General features: G+C 41.7%; 1 protein-coding gene across 8 annotated transcripts in view; it reads right to left on the reverse strand.

Annotated features, from left to right (window-relative positions):
* LOC120458792 (mucin-17) overlaps window positions 1–24560 on the reverse strand; it is a 73146-nt gene that overhangs the window by 5125 nt on the left and 43461 nt on the right. For 3 of the 8 annotated variants that reach the window (XM_039646578.2, XM_039646576.2, XM_039646581.2), the window contains 4 exons: window positions 19047–19184; window positions 15091–15255; window positions 1527–1771; window positions 1139–1375 (listed from right to left, as the gene is read on the reverse strand). In XM_039646578.2, coding sequence (XP_039502512.1) covers window positions 1139–1375; window positions 1527–1771; window positions 15091–15255; window positions 19047–19184 — 785 coding nt within the window. Of the gene's footprint in view, window positions 1–1138; window positions 1376–1526; window positions 1772–6706; window positions 6858–10499; window positions 11624–15090; window positions 15256–15352; window positions 15553–19046; window positions 19185–20748; window positions 20891–24560 lie in introns of those variants that run through there. The other 5 variants (XM_039646582.2, XM_039646583.2, XM_039646579.2 and 2 more) reach the window with 5 other exon arrangements.

Consider the following 24560-nt stretch of genomic DNA (forward strand, 5'->3'; position numbering starts at 1 on the left):
ATGAGCATGTGTTGCATGTGTTGCCCCTAAGACAATGGCCATACGCAATTGTCGGCATTTTTGGTAACACACTAAGGTGGCTTGGGGAAATGTGTAGCTGCAGAATATCTGATGTACCGGACAAGTTCCGACAAATCGGAATTTGGCCATTTCTACCTAAATCAATTGTGGTCGAAAAGTCAGCCGACAAACATCATCATAAATCGATTTATGATGTACCTAGTTGATGTCTGGATATACTCGTATATGCAAATGTTAAAATAATGTTTTTCGCGTTTGTCGCCGATTTTTATTGCCTTGTTATTGTTGGTTAAGTGAAGACTGCCAGCAAATTAACAGGTAAAATTGTCACAAAAAAGCCTGCCTAAGCCGTATGTTTCCACATCCTTTAATATTTCAAGCGGAAATCTTGCCAAAACTCACACGTATACCAGCGAATCCCCCGTTTTGTTCCATCAGAATCCTTTACACCGAAAAATGGCAAACAATTAATTGAATAGCTGCTTCGTGGACCAAGTTGAATGTGCCACCGTCTCACACCCTTTCATTTTCCACCAGAGAAAGGCTTCCACACAAAGCCAAAGGGACGGGTGCGGAATGGAGGGGCTGGGGATTTTTCCAACTTTTGTTCGACAATTTCCATATAGTTTTTAATTAGTGCAAACACAAAAAGTGCACCCACATCCCCGGCTCAGTTTTCAGGGGCTCGGCTTAGCCGGCACTGACACAATTAAACAAAATTAGCTCAACTTTAAGCGTAGCTTAAGGCAAATTTCTCAAACAATGCGACGGCCTGTGAAACAATTCGGGAATTATTAGAGCAGGTGATCCCGATCTCGATCCGAGGCGACCGATGCGATCCGAGGCACATGTGCCTGGCAATTACAATGGGCTGGGAAAAGTGTCTATACCGGCATCTATTCGATTTTTGCCTTGAAAGGGCTACACGGATACGGGATATAAATCCCTGGCGCCTGTTTTCTGCAGCAAATCCCCTCACTGATCCTTCAGCACTCGCTACTTCTTACTCGCTACTCCTTACTCGCTACTCCTTACTCGCTACTCCTTACTCGCTACTCCTTACTCGCTACTCCTTAGTTGCTACTCCTTAGTTGCTACTCGCTTGTTTAACACTCACCTCTTGGGACATGAACTGCACCATTACGGCGAGGCCCAGAATCTGGCGGTGCTCCTCCTTCCGCTCGAGCTGGCTGTCCTGGAAGAACTTGGCCAGACGGGCACAGTCCAGCACTCCGTTCTCCGCGAACGGTTTTAGGGCGGGATACTGGGCTGCTATGTCTACGCGGGGCGTGGCCAGCATCGTCGTCGTGCTGAGCGAATTTCTGAGTTCGTCGGGCAAGGACAAGGCGTTTGGCTGGTTTTCAAATATATGTATAAAAATAATGAGCATTGTCAACATTCTATGCTTTGCAATTCTTCAATAGAACGAATGCACCGACTAACATGGCTATACACTTTTCGTTTTTCTCGGTAGCTAAATACGTATATATCTAGGATTTAATTACCTCATTTGCAGTGGTGAAAGTAGCTTCCTGGACCGCGACACTGGCCTCTGGGTCCTGTGGATTGACCAGCGGATCCTGCTGCTCCTCGCATCTCTTCAACTTGGCCTCCGTCTCACATGGCAACTCATTTCCAATGGACGAACGTTTCGAGTCCCTCGCCATCGGCGGAGTGGGACATCCGCTGGCGGATTGTCCATTGTTCAGCTCCTGGAGTTCGGTTTGATCCACGCCAGAGCGCAGCGATTCTGGAAAGGAGCAAAAAATAACAAAGTCAGCAGTGCTTTATTTTAACGACAAACGATTTTCTGAAATCGAAAGTGCCATTTATTATCAAATTGTAACCCAGCAAATCCGCAGGATTACGCGTGGCGAAAGTCTGCGCTCATCAACTGGCAGATGAAAATCTAGCTGTTGTGAAGATGAGCTAACGATGATGAGCTAACCGTGATTCACCCAGCTGTGGATCCACCACGCTTCTGCAGGCCAACAGAAAAAATTACATGAGTAATTGCTTCGTGGCCGCAAAGAGGCAAAAAAAGAAGCCGCAATGAGAGTACTTTTCTTTTTGCATAATTCCATTGACTGAAGGGAAAGCTATATATTTAGGTGTAAGTCGCGCCACTCCCTCGCGTCACCAGCTAATGCCACTTTGGGCCAGAGGCGGGCCATCAGCCCATCATCCCATCATCAATTACCTGATAGTCATGGCTCCTCGCATCGGGGGGCCGTCAATTACAGAGGATGCGTGTCCAATTTTTGGCCAACAAATTGGCCTTGACAAGCCTTCAGTTAGGGGGCATATACATTAGATATATGGCATGGAGAGTGGAAAGGGGAGGAAGTTCAGCAACCCCGCCATGATCAAACCATCGATCAGGCAGCTCGACTGCTTGGCCATAACTTGGCCCGATTTCCTTACAAGCCCCACAAGCCGTCTGCCCGATTCCAAATCGAAGCTGTGGCCAAACCCAAACTTCACGGCATGGATATGGATATGTACACAAATGTATATATGTACATATATCCGATGCGCGGCCATAATCAACCGTTGACGGTTTTATGTTACCGCATAAATTTATAGCCACAGTCGCGCATACAAAGTTGTCAATGTTTGCACATGTTTGCTATGCTGGCATCGCAATTGCTCGCAGCGAAAGCAAATTTGTAAGCCTTCCGGAGTTGTCGTCAAGATCATTACCCCGGGATGTATGTTTAACTATGGAAAGTAAATTAACTGGTCGTGAAATGGTATCAGAGCTGAGATTTGATTTATATTCTATGTTTTACCCGAAAGAAATACCAGTTCTGCACATAAAACCAAACCTGCTTTTTCAGGAAATAAATTAATGGTGTAAACTAATGAACAACTTAGTCGCAGACAACCAGCAAAGTGGCTAAAATGATGGCGTTCGATTTTAGCCCCTTTAATTGATTGTGCAATGTTTACCAAATGAACAAGCCACTGAAACTGTAAAGCTAACGAAACTTAATTCGCCTGAAATGTATGTGTTATGTTTGGCAAATCGAAGCATAAATTATTTGAGCGCTGCTGGCTTTCAACATTTCAAATGACATTTTGATTTGCGCAATGACAAGTTGGACATTATGTAGACATTAGTGAGGCAGCAATGAAATTGGATTTTCCCATTGACTGATTTTCCCTGAATGGCTCAAAGAACATATTTAATAATTATTAATGGGAGACCTTCAGCGTCACCTGATGGGACCTCATCCTCCGCGACTTTGAAATATCTCAATGACACACGACTGCAACAAGTCTGGCACACGACTTTTGAAGAAGATCGCAAGTCAGGGGACATTTCTCATGGCAATTAGGCGATTAAGTGACATTAGCTACGACCAATTAATTGCAAGGCCAAGAAAATTGGCCTCTCTCGCAGTCCTGTTGCGGATTTTCCCCTGATTGCAAACGAAATATTCTCACGGCCCTGTTTTGTCCCTGAAGAATCGCAACAAGTTGGATGGCATATCTGCCGAGTGAACCAGACCCCTGATGGCGATGGGTCTGCATTTTATGGCTGAGAAACCGACCACCTCAGTAGTTATATGGCCGGAATCTATGCTTTCCCGTTCGCAATCCCATTTCCCAGCCCATTTCGCACTTGGATTTTTATGGGTCTCGGAAAAACTCAGCAGCGGGTGATTTCATTCAGAAATTCCTCGTCCTGCTCGGTTTTTTTCTTTGGTCGGCGCGTGGATTTTCCCAAATGCCGTCGACAATTTGGTGTGAATGAGTGTGATTGTTTTTGAAACAGGTTCGTATGAGGTTTTGGTTACTTGTAGTCGGGTAAAGAGTGTAGTTGCACAAAGACTATCAACATTAGTTTTAAATGATTTAATTTACCTAATATATGCTACCATCCCTCTGTTGCCTAGTCTTTCATCATGTTTGTAAGACTTTATGGAATACTGTGTGTCTCTTGTGGAGATAGGCAAATTACATACTGCCTGCGAAAGCCAATAGAAAGTGTTGGTGGCTTTCCACCATCACCACTGACATCTACATCCCCATCCACCAGGTGTGGAAAACTCTCCCCCACCCAAGATCAATCAACAGAGATTCGGAGTTGGTGTCTCCAGGAGGGTTCGCATTCGGTCAGCCGAGCTCATAATGACGGTTTGGGCTGGGATTTGAGTTTCAGTTTGGGTTTCAGTTTGGGTTTCGGTTCGCCAAAACGCGCCATGTGTCGAGGTAAATGCGAATGTGAATGCGATGCGATGCGATGCTGTGCACAGTGGGCACACTGTGTGTGACACTGAACGCTGTATGTACAGTGGGACTGCGGGACTGTGGGACGGACGTACCTGCAGCACTGGGCGATGGAAAATAATTGAAATTCCGAAATATCTTATTTGGCATTAGGCAGCTGCTGCTGTTGCTGCTGCTGTTGCTGTCGCCTTTTTAGCGGATATTTTTTTGATTTTGGAAAACTCAGCTCGGACAGCAGAGCAACAGCAACAATGACAGCAACAACAACCTGTCTTAACCCATGGCGACCCACAAAAACATGTCCAATGAAAATGCGCGTAATTAAAACGAACAACAGCCAGTCGAAACTGGCAACTGGCAACGGGTAAACTGGCATTTCAATTAGCTGCGTTTAGGAGAAGCTAAAAAAAAAGCAGCCAAAATCACTTTACTTCACTTCACTCGACTGCCTGTAAATGTAACTTTGTATCTGTTTTATTTCACAGTGTTTTTTGGACGACGGGGGGAAAGGGTTTGCAGGGGTGCGTAGCGAAATAGACAACGCTTTAATAGCAATTTAACAACAAATTGTTTTAGCAACGAGACAGAAGCACTTTCAGTGGGCGAGAGTCAAGTGCCTGGCAGCGATTTTGTGCAAATTACTCGGCATAGTTGAGCTAAATATGTTATGTATATCGAATCACACAATTGATGCTTTTGTATACCGAGATTTCTTCTAAAATTTGTATTGTATTAATTGAAATATACAACTGACAAGTTCTGGCTGCTGCTATAGATTTATAATTAATGCACATTTTACAAGCCGGAAGAGCCATCAACATTCAAAGAACCCAACTTTACACTGCCCCCAAATGAAATTGAAAACAACAGATGAGCACGCCATTCAAATCGCCTTTCACCGACCCTTAATGAGACAAAATGTAAACAGTATTTGCACTAAATTATGCTTTGTGCCAACCAATTTGTTTGCTTGGAAATCAGGAACAGCAGCTGGGTCGCTGTAAACAACTCCCCATAAACAGTGGATGGGAATTAAGGGGCTAATAGGGCCAGTGGAAGATCTTTTCATACATATATCTATATGTATATGCATATATAGAGAGACGATCGATTTCTGCAGAATGTCAATCAGGCAGAGTCTGAAGGCAGATCATCGCTTCAAACTGCCCACAATGTCGGCGGTGATGAAAGACGCATATCAAGGGATTTATGGCACATCAGGGCATGGATTTCTTATTTCATCCATTATGGCTGAATATTGTATTTAATTCTCGTTTGTAGTTCATGAGTTTCACTCGGCAAACGCACATTTCAAGGTCGCCCAGTCGTCGCTTGGCGCATTTTCATTTTCCTATCTCTTCTCGGCGGCTAAATAAGCCTTTAAAACACTTTTCGTTTTTGGCTCAAGTTCTAATGATTATTTTTAGATAAGTTGTGCACGAAAACATTGGCCATTCTGCCTTCGCAAGCCAAAAAAACACAACAAAGAGCGCAAAGTAGACTAAATCAGTGCAATATATACCCAATGTTTAATTAATCATTACATGACCGAGTGTGCGTTTAATATCAAACTTTTACTACGCATATATCATCGGTTTATATATGATGATTTCAGATTAGTTTGCGGTTGCCATACGAATGAAAATATAAACTAAAGTCCCACGATAGAAGAGACGGCAGGAAAAAGCTTCATGACTGGAAAGCAAATGAGTAAGTCAAAGAAATTGGCATTGAAATGGTTTGAATAGTGGAATACCCTAGGCATTAATAAAATGCTGTGACACAGTACTTTGTTAATAAAAAATTCGAATATAAATTCGTATACATAATTCCCACTCACTGCTGGCAAAATTTTCATTTTCTGTTTTTGCTACAGGGTAGAATTAATTGTTTATGCCAAACTCATGTTTGTGCCGTGGCCAAAGTTCTAGGCCAGACATCAAAATTTGTACATATGCTTTTTGGTTTCAGTTGTGTTGCTTTTAATATTCGACGGCCTTTTTTTATTTATTTTGCACAACATTTATTTTGCTGATATACAAACATAAAGTGCATTGAAAAATGGATGAATGAGAAAAACGGAAATTGCGACGCAATTCGGAAAATATCAACAAATCTAACGTAGACATTTTCATCAACTTTTATAGCGACAATTTTGTAACTGTCCTTCTGTTTTCCATAAGGAAAACTTAATAATCTAGTTCTGCTTAAATCATATTGTGGGCATTTAATTTTGATTTAATTGAACGCAGAACGCATTGGTTATTTAAATTGCTGGCTGTTATTTTGATTTTATTTCCCAGGAGTAGATTTTGAAAACCATTTTAATAGACGATTTAATTTTCACATATTTTGAAAGGCAATTTAGTTTTAGCCGCATGATACTTTCCCCAATTTAAGCTAAATTAAAGCATTCCCTTATCAATTTGAAATCCCTGGACCGGCTTACCGCCAATTCCCTCGTCCTCATAATCGCAGTGCACAAAAAAATCTGCGTTGACAGCTCCATCGGATGCTCCACCACATCCATCGGATGCTCCACATCCAGTGGATCCATCTCCACCCACATTGCAGAGGGCCATCATGGTGCTTCCGCTCTATTTGCTTAATTCCGCACTGGGATTTCAATTAATGAACGCGGAGCTGCCATTGCAAATGGATCGATTTTAATTGGCGACACTTGGGGACCTCGTTAATGAGGCCGAACCCTTTGACTGGGATTTCCAGGCACTGTTTTCACCGCATTCACATTTTCCACTTCCGATTTCCCATGCTCGGCGTACGCACGACATATAAAAAATATTAACCGCCGGTGAAAATTGTGATTAATCGAACAACGACAACGAGCGATACGATAGCGCAAACTTCTAGGCATAAACTGTTAGTGAATTTAATTCAAACGAAAGAGGCGCGCTTTTCTCGTTGTCGCTGTTTCTTCGTTGTTCATCGTCGATCTTCGTTGTTCGCCGTTGCTGATCGCTCGGCACGCAGTTGTTGCTAATTTGGGGCTGATTTCACCATGTGGTGGATTATGGGATCCCACAAATGGCGCACAAGTACACAGCGAAAAAAACTCGGACGCCAAATTGAACTTAGGAAAGAGTTTCACTCACGCGAAGGAAAATTGTAGTAAGAAAAATAATATTATCAGAAATATATATTTTGTTGAAATTAAATAAAATATTTAACTTTCCCTTGATTATTTTTCTAGTGTACATGTACGCCTTGCATTAATGAACAAAAATCATCCATAATTAAAAGAGACACAAAACCAAACTGTGACGTCAGCCAAACTGAGGAGACTGAGGCCCAACATAGTGAATTATTATCATACTCAGTGAATGGAGAGCTCTGGTGACAAAAGCAGTTGAGGATGGCGCAGTGCATCACTGGGGGTCACGTAATTGCCATAGCAGGCGCACAAAACGACCGGGCCACGCGGCGTATGAGCAATGCTTAATTAATTTTTGTTCGTTTCGCTTACAGAAGCCAAAAGACTGGGCGACTGGACGACTGCTGGCTAATTAATGACCCAATATAAATCAAAATTTAATGCCGCAAAATCATGGCAGCTGCTGTTGTTGTTTCACAAAAGAAGCGTGGGCGGCGGTTCACGCAATAAGTTAAATATGTTAAGTAAAGGCATGGCCCAGTGAACTTGTCAACAAGTGTTAATTGCACTGCCATCGGCAGACACAACGTACACAGAGCGAAAAGCCCGGCACTTTGCACGTCGCTCTGCGCGTAATTCAATAGAAAAGTCGCTGGCACAGTTTATTATCTAGGGTCTGTTCGCATTTATTTGGCCCGCCGACTGCCGAGCCATTCGCAAAGCACTACGACGCGACAAATTGGCCAGAGAATCAAATGGAAATGGGGGGAATGACAGACCGGAGTAATGGGGAAAGACTTTGGATGGGGAACACGAAGTTATTAAATTATCCACGCACAAATTTCAAATCATAACGCGCAAATGGAAGTTGGGCAGCGTGGCGAATCGTTGGAAATTTTTGCGAAACTAGAAAAACCATAAAGTGTGTGTGTTAGAAAATCACAATTATAAAGCCATTAAGTATTTAATTAATACAACTAATTAATAAATGTGTTAATAGCTTTCAAAGTAATGGAAACATATCCTTAATGAACTAAATGACTAACTGAATGTGTGTGTGGCAGACAATTCAGAACTTGAATGCACTTTACCCACTTTCAAGCTTATTGCAATCTAGTAATCCCCTTTTAATTGTCCCTAAAACCCATTTCATATCGATTAGTGTGGGAACCCAAATGTCTTTAAAAAAAAGCCGCAACAGGCGCATGGCCTTAATTATAGCGGCTATCAGGGCAATCTTGGCCAGAAGAAAGGCAAGTTCAATGCTTATCTGTGGCAATTAAATGGCATTGCGCATACGCCCCGTGCTCGCCGCTTGACAACTTGGCCGTTGGCCAAAAATCGAGACCGAAAGCTATGGATCAATCAAGTGGCGGTCTCTTTCTCCCTGGACTCCCCACTCCCCACTCTCCCCTCTTCCACCGCCAGTGGCAACAATTTGTTGCGCTCCGTTGGCCAGAAGCCGCCACTTGGATGCAGACTTCTTTGGTTCATTTTCTGCCTGCACTTGACTCCATTAAAGAAGGCATGTGGTCACAGTTTGGTAGCGCCAAAAAGCGCAACCGCACCGTTAATGAGCGCAGCAGCTATGATTTAATTGCCTTGCCTTGCGGCATAATTCACTCCGTCCGCAATCTCTTTTCGATTTATTAATTCACTTGGGGCAATGAAGACATTTAAAAGCCCAGGGAAAATGCATCATAAATGCTTCGCAGTTTGGCAGGCACTGTAAACAGAGTGCGTATAACAGTGGAGCCTCTCTGCGACGCACTGCGCATGTCCTGGCGCTGCGGCTGTCATATATCTCATACACAATGAGTGTCAGTGTGTCACACAACAAACACACAAGTGAAAAAGTACATTATGCAATTTTTATGCTGAGCCAAGCGACAGAGAGAGAAAGTTTTGAATACTTTTTTTTTGTTGGGGTAGCTCGTCGCCGATGAGTCATCATCATCATCATCAAGGGGGTAGTTAGTAGGGGTGTCTTGAGATACCAGCAAAAAACTGGATGTATAATCAGAGACATCTAAGTAGGCGCCTTCTAAAAAATCGATACTGGTCCATGGCCAAGAAGAGGAGTCAACCGGCCAGCTTGCGGTTTTTACATTTCTTGTTGCGCCTTCGGATGGCGAGACATGCGCAGAATAATCCTCAATGTTTTCGTGTAAAAGTGTTAGCAAACATAAATACTAAATGGCCTTTGCCAATCAGTTAGGGTATCACAAATGGCATCACATTTGCAGAATTTGGGGTAGCCTATAGAGCCAAGAAATGACAGCGAAAGTATTGAACTGCAGATGTAGACTACGAAACTTAAAAGAGATATGTAATGCACTTCCACTATACAAAGTATAATAGAAATAAGGATATCAATACCTAACGACCGTTCAACAAGAAACCATTAAAACTTTTGTCAAATCACCTATTTGCCTTGGTGATCTCACCTAGTCTCAACATTCAAACCAAATAAATGACTTGGCACATGAAAAAGGAAAAACTCCAGCAATTAAGATGTTATTTCTACTCATGTAGAGTTTATTTTTAGCGCTTCAGCCAAAGGCAAAGTTTCATAATTGAGCCAAAATAATGAAACGGCAAAAAGACCAAAAATCGCATTTGCCAAGCTGTACATAATAACCAAAAAACGAAGTGTTGAAGAAGAGTATTAGAAAAAAAGTAAATTAGGAGCAAAAACACCAAATGACTGGAGTGGAAATGATTGTAACGCCTCGTTTGGCATTGGCCAAGAACATAAGACTGTACATACCCTATAACTAAGATAGTTTCTGATGCCGTTAGACTTGCTCTTCTTGCTTTGGGCTGTGGGTCATGCCCAAGCAATTTTCGAATTATACAATGCGATTCGCTGGGTTTTGTGTAGCCCAGCTCAAAGATCTCGCGTCTCATCTTTCACTCTCTTGTTAGCCAAATAGCCGACGGCCAAAAAACACAACAATTCCCCATTGTTTTCTTAGTAAAGAAGAAAGAAGGAGAACTAAATGGGTCACTCTGAGTTTGAATCTGATTCTGAATCTGCTGCAGGCAATTAACAATTGGGTACAGATAGTGATATCTGGTATCTATTTTTCGTTGTGCACTGCAGAATTGATTTTTTCCACCTACTCACCGCCACTTCGTTTCTTCTCGGCCAGCGAGGATTTCTGTTTGCGTGGCATGCGAAAGGAGTTCCACAGGAAGGAGCTGGATGGCGTCGAGGATGTCAGCGAGGACTTGATGGACTTTTTGCTGTACGAGCGGAAGATGTCCAGTTCACTGCTGCCGGACGAGGATGCCGAGGAAGTCATGGACTTTGAGGTGGTCGTGGGTATGCGCGATGTCTTGGCCATGTTGTTGTTGTTATGCGTGCTGCTATTGTTGTTCAAAAGTTTGTTTTGGCCACCGCCATCGGAGGCATGCCCCTTGGTCACTCCTCCTCCTCCTCCTCCGCCTCCTCCGCCGCCGCCGTTGCCTGCGCCTCCATCTGCGCATCCGATTCCCGAATATATCTTTCCATACTTAACGTCCGGCGGCGAGTGGTGGTAATCCTTGAAGCCGTACTTCTTGGCCTGAACATTTTTGTGATTTTTCAACATTTGCTGGAACTCTTTCCAATCCGCGACCGTTGGCAATGGGTACGTGGACGTGGACGCGTCCTTGTTGGCATTCAGACTTTGTGAGGAGCCGTACAAAAGTGACACAAACTCGTTGAGACCCATTTTCTGGAGCATGCGCCTTGGGGCTCTCAGTGGCTGTCAAACTGCGCGACACTTGCACTGTTATACACAGTTGTGTGCTACGTTCTGCTTTCGTTACTAGCTGTTAGCCACTGGTCATACACTGCGCGAATTTAAGACGTCCGCTGGTCTTGGAGTTCGTCGCGCAACTGAAGTGTATCCACACAACGATCGCTCTCTCTTGATCTCTCTGCCGACGCCAACGTCGCTGCTTTCGATCGCCGGCTTTAACTTGGTCTTGGTCTTTCAATCTCGTGTTCAACCAACTCTCCAATCCAACTTCAATTTCAATTTCAACTCGACTTTCAAGCGACTATATGGCAAAAGCTGGCCACCAAAGTTATGTTGGCTCACATAAATTCACAAAGTCCGCAAAATAAAAACGTAAATCTGCACATTTGACGAAAGATCCAATTTGAATTTCAAAAACGCTTTGAAACTAGAATATCAGATATGATGACAAAAACAAATTTTGTTGAAAATTTATTTCAATATTTCGAATTTCAAGCGTCCCGCACGTCCTGCACGACCCAACTGCCATTTGCAAATGACATTGATGTGATTTCAAATTTCAAAAACCACATCGATTGCCTTGACATATCCAATCGAAAGTTACCGCGCCCCTTTCACTATTATCAATGAATTGTAGTAGCATATCAACCTTAAACCTTTTTGCGGCGAATGTAATTATACATACATATATATTTTTTGTGTGTTTTTTTAAAATTGTCGCCATGACTTTCGCGTCACAGTTGGCCAAACAGCCAAAGTGGTTTTTCGACCGAGTGTGTATGCAAAATATAAAACACATACAGAAGTGGAGAAAACTTTATAATGATTACGGATAGTAAGAACAGCGGCTCATTAAGAGCCACGCTCCAGTTAGAAGCTCGAGGGCTATAAACTTGATCAGGTTTGCAGAGATTAAGCTGGGATAATTACGGAGCGAGAGGAAAGCATTTCTATTGAATAGAATTAACCAACATGACCCGGATTCAGCGAACATTCCAACCCAAATAGACGCCACAGAAAATTGATTTAACAAGGAAATAATCATGCCGTGTGCCGGATATTGAATGTAATCCAAAAACCGAAAGTCTTAGATTAATAGGAATTCGGGGACTTACATAAGCCCCGCGCAACAATTGTTGAATCGAAGAAAGCCAACTCTCATTGCATTGCTTGCGAGTTTTGGCGAACTGTTTAAAATGTATATGCCCATAAATAAACCGATCAAAATTTATGCATAACTACCGCAAAGCGCAGTTCTCACGCCAAAATACTCGTATATATATTATTCAAAGGCAAAATTACTCAAGCCCTAAGAGCTCCCAACAATTTATGCAATATTTGGCTTCGGTTTTAGTCAACTTTTGTGTGCAAATTATAAAACCCATGAAATCCCCATCTTCTCTACTTGCATAAATTTGTCATGCGAATTGAGTTTGTGAAACTCCGGCGGACAGTTCAATATGTTTTTGTGGGTTAATTTTTGTTTATTTTTATAGGTAATTATGTTGGAAAGCACAATTTACTGTTGGCATGTATTTTTTGTACTTATTGGGGCGACAACATTTCAATTACTTTATTTTCCGCCGACTAAAGAGACCACCAGTGAAGCAATCTGCTAAATGAGCCCAGCTCTTTGCTCGCAAATCTTTCGGCTTTTGAAAGCTATCCATGTGTGGGCCCGAAATGAATTGCAAATTGCTGTGGAAACACTAGCGTACTCAATACTAACAGTAGTAATAGGTTTTCATATGTACCTGGCTGGGTAGCTGGGTATATTTTGCGCATTGGTTACGCATGGCAGAAACCCGGCGAAGAAAAGTAAAAGTATTTCCAAACAAAAGGCACGAAAAAAGAGCGACGCAAAAATACTGGAAAGGTGCGTGTTGGTTGGTGTTTGATTTCTTGTGAAGAGCGGCGACGGCGGCCATTAACTTTTTGCAGCCAGTGTACATCAGCAATTTGCCATTGCAAAATGCAAAACAGTTAATAGATTACAATGATTTTGTTGTCTTTCACAAAGCGTGCCATTGCAGCTGGCTAAAAACGCTTGACAATCAATCGGAAAAGAGCGTGAAAAGTGGCCATAAAGAAAAGCCCACGATAGCGGCGACACCGCTGAAATCAATGAACTTGATGTGTGTAGGCCATAAATTAGAGTGAAAACAAGCGTTTGGCCACACAAAGCCAGAGACACACACCCGAAAGCCAAACGCAAACCAACCAAAAAGAGTTGGCGTGCCGTTTTAAATGCTTTTGTTTATTCTATACCCTATCAAAAATAATTGTTGCTGCTTTTGAGATGAAATTTGGTGTAGGAAAGTTAGGCTTAGGTGCGTAAAGGTTACAAACTATATATTAAGAACCCCGACTTTAAAATGCTCTTCATATCTCCATGATGTCGTTCGATTTCATTACTATTTTTACAACAAACCGGGCAGAAGAGCATTCAGATATCATCGCCAATTCGTCGGCAGCTTTCCCAATGTCTACTTCACATGCGGGCCACAATCACGCACAATCAAAATTAAATGACAACTTAATTGATCGCTCCCCCAAAGTGGATGGTGTGAAAGCAATAAATAAAATTCGACAAACTAGTCAAACTCAGCGCCAAAACAGATGTGGGTGAAAACTGATTGCTTTGAGCTCGGCATTGGGCTAATATTCCCACAGAACGGGGGGAATTACAAGGCAGGGCAGAGCGGTCGCATTATGCCATTTAACAAACAATTTAACTTCAAATAAGCCAAAACGATGCAGTGGCTCACGAGTTGAAGGGGGTGAAGTGTATGGGGGGGTCACTGGAGTGTGCACCAACGCCCAGTATGAAAAACAAGAACAAAACGCGAGGCGGCCACAACTCGCTGAACATCAAAGCAAATCAAAGTGAACGCAAAGCGGCATAAACAAGTTGTGACATTTGTGCGCAGAGCGAAAAGGGGAAATTCTCTCAGTGTGTGTGTGGGCCTGGGCCATAAGGTAGAACCACCTGCCAAGTGGGGGTCATGCACACGATTATGTAAGCACACAACACACACACATATACATATACATGTGGGAAAACTTGGCCATTAAATTCACTGGCTTACTCAACTGCTGAACGGGCTGCAGATAAAGACCAAAACTGATAGGTAAAGCCAAGAAGTTCTGTCACTTGAATTGAATGGAATGGGCAAACTCATAAACCAGTGGTATCTTTTAAAATAAAATTTTTTTGGTGGGAATTCTTATCATTGAATTATTAGTGTAATTTGTAAACAAAGCTAACTACCTGCAAATATGTTTTGAGCTATTTTCTCCTTGCCACTTACTAGTCTACCAGAATCGAAGAAGAGCGAAATTAGTTAAACAAGTCGTATAGACGAATCCCATAAAGATAATCACCGCCTATTTGTGGCATTCTGCCCAACCTCAGTGCAAAGCATTCCCAAGTATATAAATATTTCATTTGCTTATAAGCGAACGACGAACCCACAGCCAAGTGCTAACTTTGCCATTGAAATCATTTAGAGAGGCGTGCCACGCATTTGACACCAGAAAATAAGGCAAGATAGAACTACATATATGAATAGTATAACTAATGTGGCGCAGAAGCTCAGTTCGTAATCCCCGAATGGCTAATTAGCCGCCTTAATATTAATTACAAAAGTTACCCAACTTTTGAGCACAAAAACTGTCCCCAGGAGAGCATTTTGCAATGGACCAGCCAACTTTGTTCATCGACCATTCATTGTGTGCCAATGTAACAAATTTTTTGGCCAGACAAAAAACTTTGGCGGCACGTTCAGATAAAAATTAATTTGATTTGAAGTAAACTTGAATTTCGTATGCTTTCACTTCGAGTCTTTCGTGTGGCCAAAAGGGAAATAGGAAATAAATAATGGGGTTACAATTTGAGTTGCTCCAATTTCGATTTCCCTTCGCGCGGCTAATTAACTTATTCGAAATCTTTTATTTGCTGTTGACACTTACCCTCGGAAACGCCGACAATTGACGCGCTTTTGATAATCGTGGTGGATGATTTAGGTTTTGCCGATTGTTGCAGCTTGTTTGTGGTTCCCGATTTGGTGGCTGCCACTCCTTTGATGGGTGTTGCAATTGCTGCCGGGCTGGCCAAAGTGCCATTTAGACGTTTATCTGGAATGAATGGGTGAAAAATCGTTGGTAAATAGGTAATCAGATTGCGACGCATGTAAATAACGCGGCATACTTTCAGGCAGCGGAATAAACTCACTTTTCAACTCGCCGTTCTCATCGTTTTGTATATTTTTATCTGCACTACTCAATGAATTTTTACTGCCAAAATGCTTTCGAATAAATCTACGTAAACCCATATTTCCATTCCACTCCGAGCAGTCTGTCACATTCGAAGTATGATAAAATAGTATAAAAACGCAGATCCAAAATATATTTTTTTATGGTGAAATTAGAAAGATCTCTGAATGTTTGTATGAAATATTTCTAAAGCGTTTCTTTTAGTTTGATACTATTCATTGAGCCTACTTAATTCAACTATTATGATAAAAATCCCGCTTTCCGGCTATCAATGCACTTGAACGCTCAAGTGGCAGGGAGCGCAGAAAACGCCAGAATCTGCATCTGCAACTGAATCCGAGTCTGAATTCGGCTGGGGGAAATAGCGATCCCGAGTCGCTGGCCGCCCAGCATGTCATAATTTGACCAAATTAATGAAATCAAAAGAAAACCAGTTTGCATTTCCAGGTTGCAGTGTTCATGCGTTTTTTTTTTGTTTGCTGCAACACAAGGTGCAAAACAGGGAAAGAATGCCAAAACAGAAACACCTGTTTTTGGAGTGGTGTAAAAAAGGAAGGTGCGTGCAGCAAGCAGTGCAAGAAAGCAGTTCATGTGTTGCCGGACGAGAGAGCGCAACATGTTGCGCAGTTTTAGTTTCTTGGAGATTAAAAATAATCTGCAGTATGCGCACAAAAATTAAAGAAGTATTCAAAAAGATCTTGATATATGGTTATATTTCTATTTTATATCTAATGCGTCGAAATGTTGCTTAGCCATTATAGGCAAGCAGTCAAATGTTGCTAAGGATCTCTCTTAAATCGAAATCCAATTAGCAACTCTCTTAAGTATTCGACTCTTACTTTAACTCTTTAGTTTCTATAGTTTCTCTTGGGCAATACAGGTTTCCTTGAATAATTAGCATAATTTGCTGCTTTTGTTCTGTTTATTTTCTTGTACGGATAGTTACTATCCACCACTGACCTCACGACCACTTCCACTAGGGAATTCGAATACGTATGTATCTCCAGCTCGTGCTGAAAAATCTTTTTAGCCCGGTTGTCACCGCTTCGGTTTCAATGCTAACCGCAAAAACAAAAAGGCAAAAAGGCAGGAAAAAAAAGGCAAAACAAAACGCTAAACAAACCAGCGCCAGAAGCCATAAATGGCTAGTACAAGTCTAGAAAAAACCGGGCACAAGTACAAACAATGGAATTGTGCAGGCCGAAAAAAGAGTTTACAATGCCACGAATGTCAATGTCAGACGAGAGTTCTGAACTTTATTGGAGCTACCGCCCATGATGCACCACCATTACCACTACAAATACCACATCACATCTTTCAATGGGTTAATTCGTGGGTAAACCTTAACCGGATCTCTTTCAACACTTTTGTATAAAAATCAGGTGCGTGGGCAGCTAATCTGAACGATACAAAGAGGTGCGAAAGTGCCGACGAATCAATCGATCTTGCGCAATTATGCCAATAATCATTTCTTCAGTGGACTTTATTTCTTTTGGCCAACCGGCAGACGTGGGTTAAATGCAGTGCAGTGTGGGCTTTAAAACCATCACGTTTGCCCCATCGAGCTGCCTGTCCAGTGAATACTGAATAGTTATTCGATTATGGGCCATCCAATTAGCTGGAATGGGTGTGTTAATAGAACTCCTGCTTATCAGCGGCGATAGTGGCGAGGTGAAAGAACCCAAGGCACGTTTTGGTTTTGGTTGATAAACCATTTAAAATAGAGTAACGACAAGTGGTCTTAGCTTAGAATCGGGGTATCACTTATATGTTTTTCTTTTGATTAATCTCCAGAGGCATTAATTGCACGAAATTGCATGTTGGCAAAATAAATCTTAATTAGTACAAGAAATTCCAGCTGAAGAGCGTGAGCCAAAAGCACAAAACCAAGCTCGTTTTTCCCCATTGAATATGCAAAACACGTTTTCCCATCGTTTTTCATGCTTTTTTGCTTGTGAAAATGGTGCGATAAGCATGTTCACTCTGGAAATTCCTACTGGAGACAATGTGATCATAGGGGAATCGGAACATCGAAGATCGGGACAAAAGAATTCATTTTAAATTAGACCGACTCTTTTGCCAGTTACTTTATAAATAGAATCCAACGGAGGGGCAGCATTCTCTTAGCGATTTCATTTCCAGCCCTGCGACATTTCAAGCAATTTAGCAACATCTCAGCAGGCGAACACAATGAATTTCCCTATTAAGGCTAATTTATGCAGGCCTGCAAAAATTTGCATGACCCGGACACGAACGTAAACAAAATAATGGAACCCGCACAAAGTCAGACGAAAGCTTAAAAAAATAAATAAAATAATTGGAGTGCAAAACTACCACTAAAACTCTGGGGAGTGAACTCTTCCATTTCCTACTAATACTTAAAAACAATAATATCAGATCTATGAATTATTGAGTTTCAGTTTTGGTTGCCCCAGTTTTATATCAGCAAAAAACATTAAGTTATGGGGTCATCGAAATTCGAATACAATGAAGCATGTATCATTTTACACAAAATATATATATAATGGAGGCCTCTTTTGCCTTTCGAAATGCGTTAATTGAGCATGTGGCAAAAATGATTTAATTAGCTTCTCCGCAGACGTGATGATTTCTATCAACGCAGCACTTTAAAATTCCTCTAGATTTATGTTAGGATAATACCGAATAATTTGAGAAACTCTCAAGAAATGTTATTTTTTGCTTTGTTTCGTCTTATTTTTTCCAGCCTTTGAACATCTCAACAAAATCAATGAAGCAATCAGTAACTCCAGGCGAGGCAATTACCACATTCATTCCAACTTGATGGGGGACTCAAGATGACTCACAGCGAGTGAGTCAACGGAGCCGAATTTGCGCAGAATTCACAGGCACATATGGTATACTTGGCCAGGAGTTTGGGGCCAAGTTGCGTCAAAGGAGCCTGTAGACAAAGTGTCACCTTAGCAGCTGTGTCTCAACTGCAGCTGGCACAGATTTTTCCCAGTTTTCCTCCAGTTCTCCCCCAGCTCAATACATCTACATCCAACTGTGGGAATGGAGCGCTAAATTGTTTTTCCCAACTCCAACTGGAAGCCAAACACACGCCCTCAATTGAATTATAGCGACTTCATCGCTGCCTGGTCCAGTCAAGATACGACACCTTTACGGTGGAGTGAGTAAAGTAAACTAAGGGAACAGACCGGCCAGGTGGACAGATTTAGCAATTCATTGAGGGCAACAAGTTGTGCATTTCACCTGAGTGATGATTTCGCGTTTAGTGAAAAAGGTGGGGCGTTGCAGGGCGGTGTTCTCGACAGCAGTTGACACCTTTACCTTTCAAGGGGATTTCCGAGAAGCTGTAAAAAGTGTCTTCCGTCTGGAGCGGAGTAAAAACGATGTCGGAGATTTCATGGGATTTAAAGTGGCATAGCTCAAGTCACACTAGTTCAATTGGAATGAGGTTAAAGCTATGCGGTTATAGTTATTCCAAAATATTCAAAGCTGAGTCCATAATCTTTGCTTAAAGCTCAACCAGTTGGTAACTCTTGAACCGAATGATATAAAATATAATATATGATAATGTGCAGTTGATTCGCACTCAATAGCGCAGTATTTAAGGCTTAACCCATTAAGTAATCAGCGTATCCCAATGATATGTAAATTTCTGCACTTACTTATGGATGTGGGCGTGGGCGTGGCCGATGATTTGCTGCGCGTCGATTGTCCCTTGGTCGTCTGCTGGGTTTTTGGTGGCGGACCCAGATCGGTTGGCGATATGCTCAGATTGCGCACATCGCGCTTTTTGGCAGCTCCTGCAAGAGAGAAAAATGAGGTGGTAAATGAAAAAAGTCCTCTGTCGTTCCCTAGGAAATCAATATGTGGATGATGCGGATGCGTAATTTATGCGCAAACACGTTGCCACGAACCGAAAGAGCTTCAAAGTATTCGGGTTGGGTTGAACTGAGTTGTGCACTCGGATTCCCATTTAATAACTCAAAGGCAAAATCACACTTGTTTCCAAACAGTTGGGGGTCCCTCTCGCTTTTCTGTGTTGGGCAGGGGAAACGCTATTTGCATTTTAACATTTTGTGGATTAAAACAAATCGTTTCCATAATTGAAGTGTCTGTGCCGCGCATTGGATGTATGTACACAAACCGAGGGTGAAATCCGAATTATGCCCGTGCAGACACCCATTAGTTCTCAACGCGTATGGGGAACGAGTTCCAATGCATATGATCTTAAGATCTTGAGTGCACTTTAGTTTTTTCAAAAATTAAATAAGACTGCTGGCAGTACTTAAGCATATGTTTTAGTTCTAGCATTGGGTATTACAACAGTTTGAGTGGCTATTATCTAAGTATAAGGCTTTAGTTGGCCAATACACCACAGTTTATAACTTTCTTTACTCCCTAGACTGTCTTGTATAATTTTCCACTGTTAGTTACAAATCTCCACTGGCAATCAATCATATTTCATACCCTGCTCGGCACTAATCAACTTGGATTCACCTAAACTCTAAACTCGTGGGCTCCTTAACGACCATCTATTGTGGATTGTCGGCCAATGGCCATCTTCAATTCCAGTTGCTGTTGCCTCGAACTCGCCACTTGTTAGCCACTGTTGGCCATTTGTGGGCCAAGACTTTAGGGCCGCTAATCAACGGAGCCGGCGGGAAAATGCATTTCCGAGTTGACCACAGAAGCAGCTGCGGCCTGGACAACGTAATAAATTGTATTTCAGCTGACGGCTAATTGTGCTGGACATGGACATGGAAATAAAAGCTGCATGCTGGCTGCAACCTGGCTTAGGCCAAATGAAACTGAAAATCTTTTTTCTTTTTTTTTTATCTGCTCGGAGCGTTGCACCGAGTCACGTAATCCTTTTGTGGCATTGCTGCCATGATAAGAGGACCGCAGTGGGAATTTTCAAAAAGCTTAAAAGTGCTAGGGGATTTAGCTGAAATGGAATATGCGAATTGGCGGGATCTACAAGACAAGTTTGCGGATTTTGAGTACTAAACAGTTTTTTTCAAATTCATTCTTTTAAATTTACCAAGTTATATTAATATAGTACTATATTTCCTTATTAGTTTAAACTGCAAACTAATCTTACAAAAGGTAACTATTTATTATATTTATAACCAAACTCTTTCACTTATATTTATTTTGAGTTTTCTCCTATTTAACCATAAGCTGTTTGCCCCTTTTGTCACCAAAAGGTGATGGCTTATCAGCCAAGATAGCTACGTTGATGCTTACGCAACTCGGGCTCTGTTTACGTTACAAGTTAATGCCCTCGATGTGGGCTCAGCTCATAACCACTCCACTCCACTCATTAGCATTTACGGCCCGGCCCGATCCCCGCCAGAAACTCACCTTTGGTGAGGCCTTTGGAGGCCCGCTTGCCAAAACTTCCGAAGCGTTCGCGCTCGATCATTTGGCTGTGGATGTAGCGCTCGGAGTACGAACGCGATAGTTTCTCCTTGGAACTGTGGGCCCCCATTTTGACTGGCTGGATTTTGGATTTTCTATTTGTATAAAGTGTCTTTGATCCGCGTCGGAGTTTTCGTTTTCCGGAGAGTGTGTGCCTGCTGCTCTGATCGATATCACGACTTCAAATTTCACTTTCACAGGCTCAGACTCAAACTATCGATTCATACACCCGCGCACAATCTCCAGACGTCGGCGATGGCGGTGAATTTAATTTGATGTCGCTGACAATTGCCGCTTTAATGCATTTTGCTTTGTGCACTCGATGTACCATTTTTTTGTTATTTTGCAAAACTACTTTTGCTCTATGATTACCGCAAGGTTGACATTTTCAGTGCCTATTTTTCTAGTTTTTTATTGCCATTTATTTCTTCCTGCAGTTGACATTGAATGGATTTATAATGGTTAGATTTAATTGGCGGTCATTAACCGATTCAATTAACCGCCTCATTTAACTCATATGACTCCCCCACAAAACCCCCTTTGGTTGATTGCTTTTTTTTTTGCCTGTAATCCGTTTTAATTAAATTATAGTTAATGGCGCCATCCATGGGTGCTCCAATTTTATGGCATTTTCCACATACTAAAGGCGAAAGCATTCCAAGAATCACATTTAGTGGTGTGTTAAATCTTTTTAGGATGCCAACAACCTAGACACACAAATTCGAAATAGACGAATACTTTATAGCCCAGACATGAAAACAATTTTATATTTAATTGAGCGTTCAGCTTTAATGCAACTGTTTAGTATACCCTTCCAGAGGGTATGCTTCTAATTAAACTAATAATTAAAAACTGCCATACTTGAAAGAAACATTATCTAGATGTGCCCAATATGAAACTCAAATGTAGCATCTTATGCAATACAGTACAGAGTATTTGAAGATTTGGCTGTTCAACTATCCACCAGATCCCATTTTATCTACTTTGTGTGTGCAAAAATAAATATTTTGTCTGTTTGTTGGACTAACTGCAGGCTGCATTTCGCAACATGAATGATAAATGGTCTAGAAAATAGGAGACACTATGCGACAAAGCGACCCCGATTTTTTGGCTGCGGAAAAAGCACAGCCGAGCGAAGTGAAGCAGGTGCATGGATGGCCGAGAAAACATTGCAACATAGTCCAAATAAATCTTCGAGTGGAGGAAAATGCCCATTTCCCCCATTTTTTCAAGTGCCTGAATTTCCGACTTTGCACGGCAGTTGCTGACAGGTTTGAATGTCATCATAGCTCGACAAAGGCGAGGGAAAATGAAACCCAAACCCAAATGAGCTGACAAATTGCACGCTATGATTTGTGGCAGAGCATTTGAATTGGGAACAGCGAAACCAAAAAACTACTGAGTGAAAAGACAAAACGGCGGAAAAGACACGCGTTTCCCAGCGGTTTCAAAAAAAAAGGGAAATCTATGCTGGCACAGTGGTAAAGATATGCGCATATTTCTAAATTATCTTGAGGTTGCTGAATAAATCAGAAATCAGTTTGAACAATTGCATAACAATGTTAATTTTCAAGAGTAGAACAAAAAAACTCATACTTTCATAACTACATCTATAACTATTGTATAACTGAAAGTAAACGTGGATACTCAAGTGCAAAGAAACGCGCATACCCAACCCTAATTTTGGACTACAGGGTACCAATATCCCAGAGAACAAGCACAACCTCATTGCTATGAATAGCATCGGCGCCCTCTTTAGTTTGGCTTTTGAGTTTAGTGAGTTTAGTCAGGCCTGCAAATGTCAATCCGACCAGGCCAACTATAATTAGCCCGAAATGCAACACAGAAAGGTGTCAAATGTTCGAGGGGAATTCGAGTGCCATTCGATTTTATTGTTGGCTCCAAATTTAGTCGATTGGAAAACTTTTGGGGAGCATAATTCACATGACTTGGCACATCATTCAATACCGAATGTCACACATGCCACGAATGCCGGAAGTTCTCCACCACAACAAAAACAAATGTGAAACGGAAGTTGTGGGATAGTCCTCAAGGGCAACTCGCTGGTGTAGCTGCTTTTTATTTTTATTTTGTAAATTTTTTCCTTGCTGCCAATGACAGCTGATGAGCCCAATTGCCGCGGGCCACCTTTAAATTAATATGCAAAAATTGAATATGACTTTCAATTAAAAGTTGGCCGTTGCCGCCGTGTGGGCGTTCAAACATTTTTCATTGGCAAGCTTTCCTCGGGCGGCTGAAAAGCGAAGGAAAAGCAGGTGAAAAGCGGCGGAAGCTGCAAAAGCAATTAATCGAGCTCGGAAGGAACTTTCCAGCCAGGACAACACAAAGGCGGAGGTGGGCATAAATCTACATAATTTAGTCGAGACAAGTGCAGCAAAACTGCACCTGCAAAAAAGGTAGAAAGTTACGATGGAGTTTCTGGATTTAACTGGCATTTAGTACCCTCGACTAAATGTGGTTTAAATGCTCTTACGATGAGCCGCTTTAAGCACCATAAATATTCCACATGCAGAACAACTTTTGATTGATCCATAAAATAGAGGAGAACACCTAAATTTGTATCAGTACAATAATCCATTTAATCCGTATTTTATACCAGATTTTATTTCTTTAAACCTCACCCACTGGCGGACATAAAAATTATTGCTCCCGATATTACGGCAAAGCTGGCCATATAAAAAACATGGCACAGATCGAATTGAAATCTGTGCCATGTTTTTTATATGGCCAGCCACTATCGTAAACTGTGAGTTCGTTGTCCCCGTAGAGTATTTTTTTCTTTTGTTTTTTATGGGGGACTACTCCCGGTCTGCGGGCAATAAAAATTAACAATTACCAATGCGAAAAGGAAAACAAATTTCCCACTCTTTTTATTAATGTGGCGTGCATAAAAATAAAAAGTGTGCACCCATTAAGAAATCACCATCAGTGATCAGTTGGGGTCTGGAAATGGACATGCAAAACAGTAAAAGAAAACTCCACCCGATGTCCGCAGAAACGGTACCAAAATAAAACCGACCGCTAGACCCCCGCAGATCCGATATAAACAATCGTTAAACTGACAGCAAACTGCGGAAAACTGCATCGGACATTAAAAAATTTCCAGTCGGCAAGCAACTGAGACATACTCGTACTCGTAAACCCAAATTCTGATTTTCGCTAAAAATTGCCAAATGATGTCATTGAAATGTTTATTTTCCTCGGTATTTGCTCCAGTAAATTGAACAAAAAAGGGCGCTGCGCCAAATTATAAATATAGAAGATGGCATAGATTTTCAAACGCGAGTGCGTCTAATACCCTGTAAGTAGAAAAGAACCAGAATGGAAAGATAGCCGAATGATGATTCATAAGTTGGTGGAAAACTAAAAGCACTCTAAACGGGGTTAATATTCTCTAAATGATTTTAGAAAGCTGAGCGAACAGATAGGCTAATGGCAAAGTGGGGAACTCTCAAGAGAAAACACACATTTCAATAATGATATGCAAAAATCATTTTCCGCTTAATTGCATAGAAATACATTTTACTGCTCATTTATTCAAATAAAATATTTAAATGGAGAACCTAATTTTCTGGCAAATGATAATAAAGTTTCCATTTGCAAGTACACAAACAGTTGGGCAATCTCACACACAATTTTATTGCCAACCAACACAAAAAATTAAAAGGGGAAAATGGCGAATACAAATGCGAATGCGCTCATAATGCAATTTTATTTTTAAAACGCTGTCGTTT

The sequence above is a fragment of the Drosophila santomea genome, chromosome 2L (genome assembly GCF_016746245.2).
Source record: "Drosophila santomea strain STO CAGO 1482 chromosome 2L, Prin_Dsan_1.1, whole genome shotgun sequence".
Lineage (NCBI taxonomy): Eukaryota > Metazoa > Arthropoda > Insecta > Diptera > Drosophilidae > Drosophila > Drosophila santomea.